Genomic DNA, 16,071 nt, shown 5'->3' with positions numbered 1-16,071 from the left:
TAGGAGTAAACTTTAACAGTGAGAAAAGCGCATCCGAAATTGAACTAAACTGGTCAAGTAAAATTGATAAAATTAAGCAAAGCATCTTCACTTGGGAAAAAAGGAACCTTGGCATTCCTGGAAAAATTTGCATTATCAAAACTTTTCTGCTCTCGCAGTTAGTTTATTTAATGCAATCTATTTGTATCCCTGACAAAGTGCTGCAGGAAATAAACACAATATTATATCGTTTTTTGTGGAGGAAAAAAGATTGTAATAAAAAAGCATTTGAAAAAGTAAAAAGAGTTGTTTTAAATAGCAGTACCGAAAAGGGTGGTATTGATATGATAGACGTCAAAACAATGCAAAACTCCTTCTTATGTCAATGGTTAAGCAAACTCTCATCTGGCAACCTTTCATGCAAATGGACATGGATCCCAAACAAATATTTTGAAGGGTTCGGTTGTGGCTTTGCCTGCTTTACTACAGCTATTCGACCGTCTAAGTTTAAGGGAATTGGAAGAATAAAATCGATATTTTGGACAGCTGTTGCTCGAACATGGTTAGAACATAATACAATTCCTCAGAACGATTGCGTGCAAGACAACTGCTTATGGAACAATCCAAGTATAAGTTATCAAAATAACGTTCTGTATTATGAGAACTGGGCCCGGTCAGGCATTACGTATGTAGGAGACATGTTAGGTAATCACGGTATCAAGTCCTATCCCGCTATCCAAGCAAGTGTTGACGCTTCACCTGGCCTCTACTTGGAATATATTGTAGTTCGATCAGCAGTATCTGAATATATTAAGAAAAGCAATTATGATCCTAACCAACCTGTATTGAATAGACAAAACAATCTTCTTTTCAATAAAACGAGTATTAAAAGTGCCAGGCAATTCCGTGAATATATTGTTGAAGAAAAGTACACTACCCCGAGATCTATCAACTTCTGGCGTGATATGTTTGGCATTAATGTCGACCAGTCACATTGGAACCTGGCCAAAAATGTAACCCAAGAATCCAGATTAAGAGAGCTGCACTGGAAAATATTACACACGATTTATCCAACAAATGTTCTTCTGTATAAAATTGGAATACGAGATAGTGAGAGATGCCCCTTCTGTCCAACCGAAATAGATTACGTTGAACATTTTTTTGTTAATTGTAAGAAAATAAAAGTGCTATGGAGATACGTTGAACAAATTATTTATGAGAAATATAAAATAAGAATAGTCTTTGGAATAGAACATATTTTGTGTGGTTATATTAATGGTGCTGACTCAATAAAATGCAAATATATAAATCACTTGATTTTGATAGGAAAGATGTGCATAAGCAAATATAGATACGGAACTCCCACTGATATTAAAATAATGTTTGACAAAGAGAAACAAATACGAAACGTAGAATAGTGTATCATATATACTTCTTTTCTGGCTTCCCTCACCGCCCCCTCTTTCTTTCGTTTCGCTAAAAGGAGAACGGTACCGGGGTAAAGGCGGAACTTACATTGTTACACTTAACACCACTTGTATGAAAAGAGAACGGTTACTAAGAAAACTTTAGCACGCTTACAATTTGCTTTTCTTCTTACTTATTGTGATTGTTACTATGTTAACTCCATCATGACACCGCCACAAACAACACTTAAGTCAACCCAAACACAGACATATGTAAGACAATAACCAACATTAAAGATGCAAGATTTTGTCCATTGTAGAAAACCACATACAATTGATAAATTTATAAAACGCCAATGAAGAAGGACGCTCAGCTGTAGAGAGAAAGAAAGAAAGAAGAGAAAAGGAAGAAAAAAAGAAAAAAAAGAGAAAAAAAAAAGAAAAAAAGAAAAAAAAAACACTTAGGGTTTCATTCTTTTTATTTATTTTTCAGCTTGAAGCGGACTGCATGCAACTGAGGCAAAAAAAAAAAAAAAAAAAAAAAAAAAAAAAAAAAAAAAAAAAACATCTGACTATTGTGTCGCCATGAAATCCCCTCCTTCCCTCCCTCCCCCTCCTCTCTGTTCTCTGTTTTCTATCCCCCCCCCCCCGCCACGCAGCCCCATTAAAGCCTCGTGACAGGCTAGTTGCGGGGACACAAGGTTTGTTAAATCCGCGTTGTTTTCTTTCCGTCTGACTGAATTATGTCCGTGTAAGCCAGGTAAAGCCGCTTGTGTTAGTCACCGAGTGTAGACAACAAACGAAGCGTTCAAGGCAAGAGCACACCAGCCTACGTTCTGCATTGTGTAACATACGCAAGCTGTCGCAAGTAAATGGCTAATTGTCGTCAGTGTGGACAACAGGTAGAAACTTCAGGTAACGCTTCGTTGTGTCGCGTGACGGTCTATAGAGAATGAGATGACTGCGACGCAGAATATATTTTAGAAACGGACTCAACAACATTTTTTTAATTTTTTTACAGGCATTCTTTGTAGGAGAGAGAGAGAGAGAGAGAGAGAGAGAGAGAGAGAGAGAGAGAGAGAGAGAGAGAGAGAGAGATTTTCTTTATTTGGTGTTTAACGTCGTTTTCAATCATTCAAGGTTATATCGCGACGGGGAAAGGAGGGGAGATGGGATAGAGCCACTTGTCAATTGTTTCTTGTTCACAAAAGCACTAATAAAAAATTTGCTCCAGGGGCTTGCAACGTAAGGTTAGTACAATATATTACCTTACTGGGAGAATGCAAGTTTCCAGTACAAAGGACTTAACATTTCTTACATACTGCTTGACGAGAGAGAAAGAGAGAGAGAGAGAGAGACAGAGAGAGAGAGAGAGCGAGAGAGGGAGAGAGAGAGAGAGAGAGAGAGAGAGAGAGAGAGAGAGAGAGAGAGAGAGAGAGAGAGAGAGAGAGAGAGAGAGAGAGAGATGCAACGCAGTAGGAAAATCGTGACGTTACGTTCGTTTGATGGATAGACCGTTACATTGCCACCGACAAATCTTCTTACCTCACACCTTACCTTCCCTCTCACGGACTCCCACACGCAAGCGCAACCGTATAATATACACACACACACACACACACAGTCGCAAGAACGCGCGCACGCACGCAGACTTATTCTCTCATTTATTCACACACACACACACCCACACACACACGTTCTCACTCTTTCTCTCTGACAGGGCAGACAGACAGACACACACATTCTCTCTCTTTCTCTCTCTCTTTTAAACAAACTCTCTCTCTCTCTCTCTCTCTCTCTCTCTCTCTCTCTTAGAAACAAACTCTCTCTCTCTCTCTCTCTCTCTCTTAGAAACAAACTCTCTCTGTCTCCCTCCCTCCCTCCCTCCCTCCCTCCCTCTCTCTCTCTCTCTCTCTCTCTCTCTCTCTCTCTCTCTCTCTCTCAGAAATCGTCAAATCAAATCGTCTCTCTCTCAGAACACGTTCACTCCCACGGTCGAAATGTCTAATCCCACAGAGCCCATTGTATTCCTCTTGTGTCATGAAAAGTTAGGAATGTATTCCTGTTGACACAAGCTAGCGACACAATTATCAACTGTTGCCTGTGAATGCACACAGATTACAGAGCACTTGTTATTTTGCGAAGATTGTATACTTTACAATCTGAGGAGGGGGAGGGGAGGAGTGAGATATATTTATATTGCTATTTCATATGTTACGTGGATTTCCATTGGTCAATTGGGCAAAACTGAGCTCAGTGCAAAAGTGATATCGACGACATTTCCGTCGACCTTTTTATTGCTTCCCCACTTCAAAAACAAAAACACCTAAATTTAAAAACAAACAACTATATATGAAAATGTAATGATCCCAGAATTTAGTTGAGCAAGTGACTAAAGACTTTTTGAAAGAAAAGACATTTTGAAATACTGAAAAGTACAAGAAAAGAGTGAACAAAAAGAAATAATAATCAGAGGGAGGGATATGGAACAGCCAAAACTGAGACAAATACTTTTGTAATTTCTTTACAGTAAATACAAAATGTCCAGAGAATTAGCAATATATCTAACATTGACTGACTGTGGGATGATATCTTCTGCCATTGGTCTGTTTCGACAGTGATATCAAAATCGAGACCGGAGGTCGAGATTTTGATCACTGTCTCAACAGACCATTGCAGAAGATATCATCACACAGTCCGTCAATATTGGGTAATATCCGATAATAGACAACATCTTGCGTCGCCATGGGACGACCCACTGTGGGGAGGAGGGGGTTTCTTGGCGACACAATAGTCAGATGTTGTCCATTATCGGATATAGCCTATCTATCTTATCGAAGGTAGAATGCTTCTCGGAATCGAATATCACACGCACACACTCGTTGAGTATTGCAAGCTTACCTATAGCTTACATATTGTAGCCTATCATTGCAGAAAACGTAGACAAAATCTGAGTTTTTTCAATTTGTTTACACCTGTTTTCAGCTTTTCTCGTTAGTTTTCACCTGTTACCGCTATATCGATTCGTTTGCACCGGTTATAAGCTTTTTTCGACACCTGTTGCACCAGTTATGCAATGTCGTGTAACTCAGTAGACGAATTAGCCTACATTTTATAAACCTGCATAGAGAAACTAGAGTAAGATTACGAGATGAAAACATCCATAGCGTTCAATGCACTTTCTTCTGTATTAAACGTGCTAAATTGTTGCAGACTTTTCAAACTTCCAACTGCATACAGCTGTTACCGTTACATAACCAGATTACCGACGATTATCGTGATCGTCGTCAGCCTCAGTAATTTGCCCTGAGGACAGGTAGTGGAGTGTTTTATTGCAATGACAGCGAACACTGATCAGAGGAAATTCATAACAGATGTTGGTACATCGGCAGTAGCATCAACAACAACTACTACTACGACGACGGTTGTTTCGATGTTTTTCCATTGTGTTCCACAGCATCTACCGCCAAAAGGGAACTATAATTCCGTCGAAGGAATACCTGTATGTACAGTGTAATTTATGACAGCTTGTTACCGTCAAAGGAACATTCCACCACAAACAACAACCACAACAACCACAACAACAACAACAACAGTAGCAGCACCAACAACGAAAAAAACAGCAGCTAGAGTTCAAACAACATCAACACCAATTCAATCAATATGAGGCTTATATCGCGCATATTCCGTGGGTACAGTTCTAGGCGCTCTGCAATGATGCCGTGGGAGATGAAATTTTATACGGCCAGTAGATTGCAGCCATTTCGGCGCATATTTACCTTTCACGGCCTATTATTCCCAGTCACACGGGTATAGGTAGACAATTATTAACTGTGCCTAAGCAATTTTGCCAGGAAAGACCCTTTTGTCAATCGTGGGATCTTTAACGTGCACACCCCAATGTAGTGTACACGGAGGGGTGTTCGGACACCGAAGAGAGTCTGCACGCAAAGTTGACCCTGAGAAATTACAATTACAACTTGTCATCAATTATTTTCATCTTGTTTGAATGCAACCGTAGCCAAAGCCGATCATTTGCAGCATTGGAACACCTGTGTCTGTACATGTGGTAACTAATTAATGAAGGTACGAACGAAGGATCTGGCCCCAGAGAAGCTCATCAATATTTACACTGGAGGCATGTGGACTGCGGCCATCCGAGTGTCTTCTAGTTCTATGGATTTTGATCCTCGCAGCCATTCAGTATAGGGTGGTCAAACCGGTGGATTTTAGTACGGTGTACCTGAGCGAGTAGCAAGAAGAGAGAGAGAGAGAGAGAGAGAGAGAGAGAGAGAGAGAGAGAGAGAGAGAGAGAGAGAGGGGGGGGGGTAGGCACACGAAGACACACACACACACACACACGCACGCGCACACACACCCACACACACACACAAACAGATCATATGTGGATTGTGAGTATCTCACTATCTGACTATCTTCTATTGTTCTCCTCACAGGCAAAGAGTAATGAATGATCAAACCAGCAGATACGTTCAGTCTACCTGTGCTTGAAGCAAAACGAGGGAAGGCAAGAATGTTCGATGAGATGATCTTATACACTGAGTAGAGACAATGAGTTACATAGAAGCACAAGGACATTTTTGCGGTTGCGTTCTACTAGAAAGAAAGGAGTCTGGACATCGTTTCGCCAACCCCTAACCCCTCGGGGGAAAAGACACACTAAAAAACAATAACACAAATGCAGAGAGAGAGAGAGAGAGAGAGAGAGAGAGAGAGAGAGAGAGAGAGAGAGAGAGAGAGAGAGAGAGAGAGAGAGAGAGAGAGAGAGAGAGAGAGAGAGATGGAAGGGGGTGGGTGGGGGGGGGGGGGCAAACGCATTAATTGTGGAGAATCATAATTAAGAGTCGAAGAGTGGCGGGAGATGAGGGTGGGTTGCGACGCCGAGAAGACAGTGTGCAAGTGTGTGTCAGTGAAAAACCGTCATCAGAAAGTACAGATATAACATAAGAGAAAACAGGTTGAACATAATTATCGAGGACAGCGCGCAGCAGTGCCATTTAATATGTGTCAAGCTTACAGTGTCACCACCCAGTCTTGATGACTCAGCCCGTATTCGATTTCTCAACCAGTTGTCATTTCAATACTTTGCAGAAAAATATATCTACATTTATTACACGACTATAACAATATAGCTCTGTCGCGGCAAAGCTGAACCAGCTGTTTCGCCATTTTGGACCGGAGCGTCGGTTATACTGCTTCTAGTTTTTGTGCTGAAGGAGAAGTTTAAACAGACAATCTGTTTGTTGTCTTTTCAATAGTTCGCAGAAAACAAATGACACAACTACAAAACATCTCCGCTCTTCAAAGCTTAACCAGCTGTTTCGCCATTTTCGACCTGAGCTAGTCACTACCGGTTCGTTTTGTGCTGGTGAAAAACTCTAAACAGACAGTGTGTTTGCTGTCCGAGTCTGCTCGAAAAACAGCACACCAGGGAAATCTTGGGTCATCCATTGACAGAAGGGAAAACCGCAAGGAAAAAGAGGGACCCGTTTGTCGAACGGGAAAAAAACGGTGTGAAGGGGATTTGGATTTCTCCGTCGTGCAGTCTTTTCATTCACCGGGACACAAAAACGACCCTCGACAAAGCTCGAGCAATCGCGCAACTTTCAAGTGCATTTACTGGCAGCGAAAGGGTAAAAGTGTGTCAGTGGTAGATACAAAGCTACAGAAAGAGAGTGGGAGAGGTTTTTGTGCAATCATTCCTTAGAAATTCGCTAGCGGCTTCAATCTGCGGTAGGTGACACGCTCGTTGACACACGGTTTGTTTACACCTGAGCGCCGCTATTTTTGGGAGTCCGCGCGAACCATGTGACAGGTAAATTTGCCTCCGATTGGTCGATTAGCGGCGAGGAATGTGTAGAGGGTTTAGCATGTCGGCTGCGCTGTCATCAACGGTACAGCCGTGTCGCAGTCTTGGTGTCGAAAATCGGGACATGGCAGCTACCTGTCATGGATTACTTTGAAGTGAATGGATACTACGAAGACTGGACTTGATTTGTTCTTCATTTCTGTGTCGCTGGGAGTGACTGAACGGTGTGAATTTCGCTTCGCAACACCTGAGTACTGGCAGTGTCCGCTTCCTTGAATGACACAGCCGTCTGCTTCGCTGTGAGCTGTGCTGTGTGTGTGTGTGGTGTGTCAACAACTACATCACAGTGTGTGTGTTTCTGTCAGTGCTTACCGGGCACAGGAACGTAAGCTAAAAGTCGATACAGTGAGCTGAGAGACCGTGTTCAACACACAAAGTACTCTGTAAAACTGCCTGCCCTCAGCGATTCTGTGCTAGCTAGGGTTCGATCGAATCCAACACTATACTTGTTTTCAAGTCTTCGCTGTGCAGTAAAACCTTTAGCGGCGGTGACCCCGGAGTGTTTTTATTCAGTGTGTTTTTCTCTCTTCTTGACTAGAATTTCCTTGTTTTTCTATTCGTGACTCGAATTACCTAAGCCGTATGCTGTCGTGGAAAGACCGATCTCCTCCTATGCAATCCGCCACTTCCACTATGCAACCAATACGACTCGACGAAGCAGTGCAGGTTGTTTATTCTCCGTGCGTGTGTCTTGACTATAGAACTTCCCCGTTGTTGGTGTAAGAGCTTTGAGAGCACAACCACGGCTTAGGGTTAGTTCACCCGCCATTCAGTAAACCCGAGAAGTTCTGAGTCCACCGCTGTCATGGATGGTTGGGTACCGAAAGGGGGTGGCGGTCCCGCTGGGTCACTGCCACCCGGTGAAGGCGCCTTCGAGCGTTTACTCACCGCTGCTATCGCCGCTATCATCACCATCATGTTCTCGTGGCGACTCCTCGACGACATGAACGAAGGCGACCAGAGGATAATCGACGACGAAGCAGCGCGACAGAGAAGAGCTGTCATGTACGCCGCACTAGCTAATGGCAGAGCTAGCGGTGACACTGGCAGTGACAGACAGATCGCAGAACTTGACCTTGACGAGGATGACACAGACTTAGATAACACAAACGGAGCAGCGATTGACAGCAGCAGTAGAGGCGCGTGCTCTTTGCCACAGAGCGACAGCGGGTTTTATTCTCTTAATAACAGCAGCGTAGACGGACAGGAATACAGCCCTGTGGATCTAATGAAGCGATTCACATCCGCCCCACCCTCATATCTCCCCACGGGGCCTCAGTCTTTTCGCGACAACTTCAGACCTGTACAGAACGACGCAGAAAACATTGACAGTATCGACGGAGACTTTCTACGTCGCAGACAAGCTGCGTACACCCAGCGAGACGACTGGGACTCTCCAGACAGCGACAGAGAAGTGATGGACGAGGAAGGTACCACGTGTTTCGACTGGCCTCATGAGAACAGAGAAGAAGAGGATTTCCATAATGTCAGCGGAGACAGCGACGAGGTCCAGCCTCGAGAACTCGACTCTGACGAAGACCTGTATTGCTGCTCTCTGCTCGAGCCCATCATCGAAGAAGATTCTGACGACTTCCTTAGCTCCAGCAACGACTCCCTCAAAAATGCCCCAGTCCGGCGAGATCGCCAGTACTTCCCCCACCCCCACCCTCGTTCAAACCTTGATGACGACAGTTCTCCCGACACGCCCACAAACCCAACTTTCATGGAGGACGATTTCGAAGATGAGGAGGACTTCGCTGAAACTCCGACGCAGAAAGAGTTTGCGCACAAAGTGAGCCACCCTTCTCCCATGGAGGTGGTCGAGGGTGTGTTTAAGGCAGACTCTCCTCTCATCCCTGACAATACAGACACCATCAGCACTCGTTCTCAAGACGCGGATGATTCTGAGACTGAGAGTGATGCCGAGTCGGTGCAGACTGTGATCCGCCGTGACGTGGGGGGAGGGGGGAGTTCTGTGTCTTCGGGTTCCAGTCTCAGCGGTTCCCAGGAGTCCTCTCCCCTCCACGGTCCTCGCTTTTCGTTCCAACACCCTCAAGAAACTCCCCTAGTTCAGCAACTGCAGCAGCAGCAACTCCATCTGCAACCACAACCTCCACCACCTTCACCCTCGTCACCTCTTCACGGTCCGAGTTTTGCTCGCACACCCTCGGACTTTGACCCACACCATTATGACATTGCCCAACCGCACGACTTGCCGCAACTTCATCATCTTCCACGGGAGCTGCAACAATCCCCGTCGTTTGGTGGCAGCGGCGTTCCCTATGGTTCAGGCAGTGACCGTGTCAGGGCGGTGTTTGAAGAGAAGATGCATAACCTGATGGCGAGGCTTTCAGGAGGGTCTAAACCACAGGATAGGTTGCAGACAGAAAGAGACATTCCTGTGGAGGTTGAGGACAGTCCACATACAGACACACACATTCCTGAAGATAGACACAGAGACAGGTTTGAAGAAGACAGTGACAGTGATAGTCCACAGAAAGACAGAAACATTCCAGGAAATATGGAAGACTCAGAAGATATGGGCAGCTCATTACCAGACAGAAACATTCCAGAAGAGAGAGATAGTTCGAAATTACCTGCGAGTTATTCGGAACAGAAACTGAAAGCAAACGAGGAGGCTAAAGCCCTCGCTAACATTCCAACTACAATTCCCACACAGGTGTGTACAGTGGAGATAGGTAACGAGGTCAGAGCACCACCACCCGACATCGCAACGACACTGCGCGCGAACCCGTTATCTCCCGCTCCGTCACAGGCGCACGACGCAATGACACAAAATCAATCCAACACAGGTGTTGTCGCAACTCCTATCGATCCGTCGCCTCGCGTTACTGCACCCGTTGTGGAATATCTGCCGAGCTTTAACGAGCGTAGTAACAACACAGACTTTGACGTCGACAAAAACAACCCCACTGAGACAGTCGCAGAAACTATGGACGCTGCTGACGTGACCAAGCCCACTACAGAAATGGAATCAGGTAGTGACGACGACGACAGTGGCTCAGAAACCGAGTCAGAGACTGAAAGCAGTGACGAGGAATACGACACACGCACCGGTGATAAGCAGCCAGCGAAAGACGGCGCAGGTATTATCGATTCTTCTCCTCCCTTCACTAGCAGCAACAACAGCAGCAGCAAAAAACCTTCCGCCATTGATTCGCTCCTGACCGAGTTTGAAGACGAACCTTTTGCCAGAAGAATCGGCCGCGGCAGGGACAGAGAATCGCCAGAACCGGTCGTGAAGAACGAAAATACAGACACGCTTCACGCACCACTGCCTGTTGCGCATATCGACCGCGGACCAATCACGAGCGCCACGCCCGATCCTCTATTGACCGAGCTAGACGAAGAACCGTTTGCTAGGAGAGTGGGTTCCAGAGACAGACCTGTTGATGTAGCAGACACCGACCAAACACCTGAACATTCTGCTGCAAAAATCTCCAAACAGGATGATGATGTGTACCCTGCTGACGCTAAAGCTGACACAGATGTGCACGAGCAATCGGGAGAGGAGTCTGACCTACATTCAGAATCAGCCACGGAGTCGGAATCTGACGACCAGTCGCCTGACGACTCGGATGTAAAGTCTAGCACTGACGCGGACAGGGGGAAGGAGGATAAGCCAAATCCGTTCCTGACTGAATTCGACGAGGAACCTTTCGCTAGAAGAAGAGGAGGTAGTGGTAGATTTTTTGCACCGAAGGAAACAGACGTTGACCATGCACCGGCAGTACCGTCAAGAGATTACAAGCCACAGCCCCACAGGGAGACAGACATCGACACGCCGGATGTCGGTTTCTTTAGGAAACATCACCAGGAAGAATTCGAACAGGAACCTTTTCCTATGAGAAAATGGGGAAGCACAAAGTTTACTAACCCGGGCGAGACGGAGATAGACGCAAAACAACCCAGCGACCTTAAAGCCCAACCAGACGAAGAGATGCATTTCGACAAAGCAGTGCCTAACAAACGTGAGTCTTATTCCAAGGACGAGCTGGAAGAAGAGCCGCTTTCAAGGAGAAAACGGGCGAGTGATACTTTCTCTGCTCCGAGAGAAACTAACCTCGATGACGTGTTACCCAGTGAACCCAAATCCCAACCCGAGAGGAAGATGCCCAAGAAATCCGAGCCGTTCTTAGAAGAGCTGGAAGAAGAGCCCTTCGCTAGACGACCCAGAGGCAGAAGAGAGCCGCCGTCAGTGAAATCTGACCACGAACTTGATAGAAGTGGTAGAAGTAACGACTTTGATAGAAGTGCCAAAAATGATTACTTTGACAGAAGCGGTGGAGGCCATGACCTTGACAGAAGCGGAAGAGGTCATGACCACGACAGAAGCGGTAGAAGTCATGACCTTGACAGAAGCGGCAAGAGTCGTGACCTTGACAGAAGTGGCAGAAGTAACGAGCATGACAGGAGCAGAAAAAGCAGCGAGTTTGACAAAAGCGACGCCGAGTCTCACAGAAGCAATAGGCACGATTCTGACTACGACAGAAATACCCGCAGAAAGTCAGAAACGAGCTCCATTGATTCGTTTTTAACGGAACTAGACGAGGAGCCTTTCGCGCGACGATTAGGTCGTCGTCGTCGTAGTCCGGACAGGACAACACCAAGGGCTGCTGCAACGACCACCAAGCCTGAACCATTCAGCCCAGACATGAAGAAGGATGTACGCGAGAAAGTAGAATCTCCCGCAGTGTCAAAACCTACGTACGCCTCTTCGCAGCCGCCGAAGGAAGATACGAAAACCATGGCCGTTGTGCCAGATTCACCAACGGTTAGTCTGCCCCCACCTCCTCCATCCTCCAGTACGGGAAAGGGTGCGAACATTACGAGTACGCCACAGAAGCCCGACATGAGAGTAGAAGCCAGAAAATCTCTCCCTGTTCCAGAGTCTCCCACCGTCTCCATGCCGCCGGTGTTTGAAGATCACTTCCCACAAGCCAGCATGTGCGTTAACACCGTTACGACCTACACCACCACGGGAGGAACAAGCTACAGCCCTTTCGCAGACGCTAGCGTATCCGACGCAGTAGAGTCCATGCCTAAAGGGTACGCCTTCGTTCGCTGCCGGTCGGAAGTTACCAGAAGTGAGAGAAGACTCGTCCGTGTGGACAGGCCTTTAGCTCCGGACTTTGAGACACTGATAAACTCTACGCCTTTTACCAGCGAGTGCGTGGGAGAGCTCGAAGACGAGCCCGTCGGGTTCGACGACTATTCAGCCTTCGTTCAAGACCTGCATCGACCTGTGGCGAGCTCAGAAACGGAACGTGCCCCCCTAGTTATTCCCCCTCGCGCTCTCCCCAATGCACCCCCACCATTGGAGGACGCTTGTATCCTCAGTGGAAACCTCGTCTCGCCTCCACTTGTGGATGTTCTTGAGTTTCCCCAGCACGCGCACCCGCGCTTGCCTGCTGTATCCTCGGTAGCCCAAAGGCTCAACGCAAGAGACGAAGACTCAGGGGACCAAGGGTCCGATGCAGGAATCACCGACAGAGACAAAAGCTCCAAAGCCGAAGGCAGCAGCGAAGGTGTTCTCGATGCTTCCTTCGACATCGACAGCACCGAAGCGAAAGACAAAATGGACACGGACTTTGCCTTTTTGACGTCAGAGGGGCGCGTGCGAGTTCCGGATCGAGTCTCGTCGCAACCTGTCGACATGAAACGCCAAGACTTTGATAGCGGGAGAGAGAATGTTGACGAGATAATGAGTCCCGATGAAAAACTGAGAAGCGAAGATGATAGTAGGGATAGGAGAATGGACGACAGTTCCGACGACGAAGAAGAGAGAGGTGGCAGGAGAAGAAGGAGAAGAAGACGACGAAAGGAAGGCAGTGGTGACAGGAACGATGACAGAAAGAGAAGAAGAGATAACAGGAGAAACAGGGAAGAAAATGCGAATAATATTCCCGAAGAACCAAAGGACAACAGTAAAGAAGAACAGAGACGAGAATCACCAGAAAGAAAAATGGAAATAACAGAGAGAAAAGACAGATACGCTGAATTTACGGATAAGCCTCGCGAAGAATCAGTATACAAAATGCCCAGCGCACAGTCACCACCAGAAAAAGAAATCAAAGCGCCAAGCACACGCACGGAACCACCGAAGAACATTACGTCATCAGAACTGGCACATGACGTCATACCTAAGACCGAAAAGCCAGACACGCACGTGCCTTTGAGTGATGGTCCCACAGCCAAACTAGAAAAAGCAGCACCCCTTTTATTCTTCCAACCAGCAGCAGTTTCAGAACAGGTTGTCAAGAAGACTTCAATAGAACGGCCAAAAACACAGCCTCCAAAGAATATTACGTCATCGGAACAGGCGCAGGACGTCATAACCAAGACAGAAAACCCCGTACCTTTGAGTGATGATCCCACAGCCACACTTGAACATAAATCACCCCTTTTGTTCTTCCAACCCGCGGCTGCTTCAGAACAGGTTGTCAAGAAGAGTTCAATAGAACGGCCGAAAACACAGCCCCCGAAACCACCCCGAGCGAGCAAGAAAGAAGAAGAGGTACCAAGCAAACACCTTGCGTCTCCGGAAGATGACCTACCGTTTGCGGACTCAGACGAAAGCATGGAAGAAAAGGGAGAGGCGAACGATAGGCGAGAGGAAAAGAAAGAAATAAAGAACAGACCTGAAGAAATGACAGAACTAAGGGATAGAACTGAAGAAATCAGAGAACCAGCTGACAGAAATGAAGGAAAGCGAGAACCTCACGACAGGAGAGAAGAAACGATAGAGCTACCTAAGAGAAGCGAAGAAAAGAAAGTTCAACCAAGTTACAGAAAAGAACCAGACAACAGAACTGAAACAAAGGGAGTACCAAGTAACATTGTAACTGAAGCTAAGAGAGAACCAAGTGCCAGAATAGATATAAACAGAGAGCAGAACTTACTGAGTGAAGAGAAAAAGACTGTAGAGGCGGACAAAAGCAACATCGAACCAAGCCCTCAGATTGTCATCACTCCCGATAACTCAGACCGTCTTCAGACTTTACCCCCTCGTCCAAAGCCTCGACTGATGTCAAGACCAACTCCAATGCCTAGAAGCAAGTCACTGGGCGACAATTTCAACACAGCCACAAATCAGGAAACACCTATCGATGACGACGAAGATGACGTCTTCCAGCGCGGAGCGTCACGATCCAGTGACGACACTCACTCCTCGCTCGACGACGACGAAGAGGATGAAGAACTAGCCTTCTCGAAGAAGACGAGCACCCCAATGACGTCAGAAGATAAACGTCCTCGAAGTTTGAAAGAGATTCGCCGACAGCACAAAACCAACCCCCGTCCCATGATTGCTCCTTTCACCCTTCCCGACAACATGATTCTTCCAAGCCGACTTAAGATCCAGGCACAGAGGAAGCAGTTCCTCAGCTCCGACAACCTGGACAGCAAAGGCCTGGGCTCAATACAGGACCAGTTCGCCGCCCACAAACTGTCACAGCAGCAGTCGAAAGAACGCCGCTACAAGTCTCCCTACAAGAAGCTGAGAGCTCCGAACTTCAGCAGCCAAGACCAGCTAGAGAAGCTGAACTACATGCTGAATTACTCGCGGCATTCCGAGTCCTCCTTCGACCGCTCCCTTGTGGACCATCTTCACGAGGGCTGCATCTTCACTCCGCAAGGCCGCAGGAACATCCTCGACAAGACGCTGTCTATCGAGAACCTGCAGATGCACCTGCCCGACCACCTGCGCCGTTTCGGGTCCGTGACGTCACTGCTGGCGACGGACATCGACACCGGGGAGACCCAGGAGACAAACTTCTTCCCCGAGACTAACCTTGACATTTTTGATTGTCTCTTCCAGCCTCACGAACCTTTGCAGCGCTCCGCCAGCATGTCCGACATGGTGCTCGGCGACCCCGACCAAGTTCAAGGTGAGGGTCCAGTTCAAGGTCACACCGAAGCCCTCGACCACAGCTTCCACGGTCTGAGGATGTCGCTGCCGCCGACGCAGAGCCACAAGAGCACGGGGAAGGGGCGGTTCGCCTACCGCAAGTACCAGAAGTCCAAGAGCCTCTGCACCTTGGAGACCAACCTGGACGATGTCGGAGAGGAAGGTGGGGGTGACGGGGACATGAGGCGCGTGCCGTCAGTGCACGAGCTGCGCGTGACCAAGTCCCTGATGAAGCTGAACGTGCCGGACTGGTTCAAGAAGTCGTCGCTGTCCAAGAGCAGCAGCTGTCTGCTCAAGTACGGCTCCAACTCCACCATGAACTCCTTCAGCTTCTCCCCCTCCCTCCTCTCCTCCCCCTGCGCCTCCACCGCGCCCCCGCCCTCCAACGTCGTCATCAGGTCCCGCGTGGTCCCTCCCAGCTCCTCACGCGGACTTCGCTCGCCGGCCATGGGGTCTCAAACGATGCTTGCAGCAGGAGAGAAGAAGCTGCCTGCACAGCCTGTGAAGCTTCCCAGCGAGAAGCTGCGTGAGAAGGAGAAGAACAAGAGCCTAATGCCCATCCCCATCGTCCCCTTCGCCCAGATCCGGGCCATGTTCGAGAAGAAGGGCCACAAGAAGGCAGAGGCGACTAAGGAAGAGGCGATGACCATGGAACAAGCCCAGCCCATAGAGTCCGCCAAGAAAACGAGAAGTCCAGAACGATCAACCGGCAAGCAGAAAGAAGAGGTGGGTGTCGCAACCAAGCACGGCATCTTGAAAGCGCCTGGAGTTCCTTCCATTTCGATCAGCCTTGAAGAAGGGATGAGGAGAGAACAGCAACTACAACTACAGCACCAACAGCAGCAACAACAACAACAGCGTGAGTC

At 47.4% G+C, this 16,071-nt stretch overlaps 1 protein-coding gene across 1 annotated transcript in view; it reads left to right on the top strand.

Moving 5' to 3' along the window:
• Positions 1–6,396: 6,396 nt before the first annotated feature.
• Positions 6,397–16,071, top strand: part of LOC138948491 (uncharacterized) — an 18,749-nt gene continuing 9,074 nt past the window's right edge. The window contains exon 1 of the mRNA XM_070320045.1: positions 6,397–16,071. This exon is cut by the window's right edge and continues 1,265 nt beyond it. Within this exon, the coding sequence (XP_070176146.1) occupies positions 8,081–16,071 (7,991 nt within the window). The 5' untranslated portion in view covers positions 6,397–8,080.

This window comes from Littorina saxatilis, linkage group LG15 (assembly GCF_037325665.1).
Source record: "Littorina saxatilis isolate snail1 linkage group LG15, US_GU_Lsax_2.0, whole genome shotgun sequence".
Taxonomy (NCBI): Eukaryota; Metazoa; Mollusca; class Gastropoda; order Littorinimorpha; family Littorinidae; genus Littorina; species Littorina saxatilis.
This window is presented reverse-complemented; position numbering and strand designations above follow the sequence as displayed.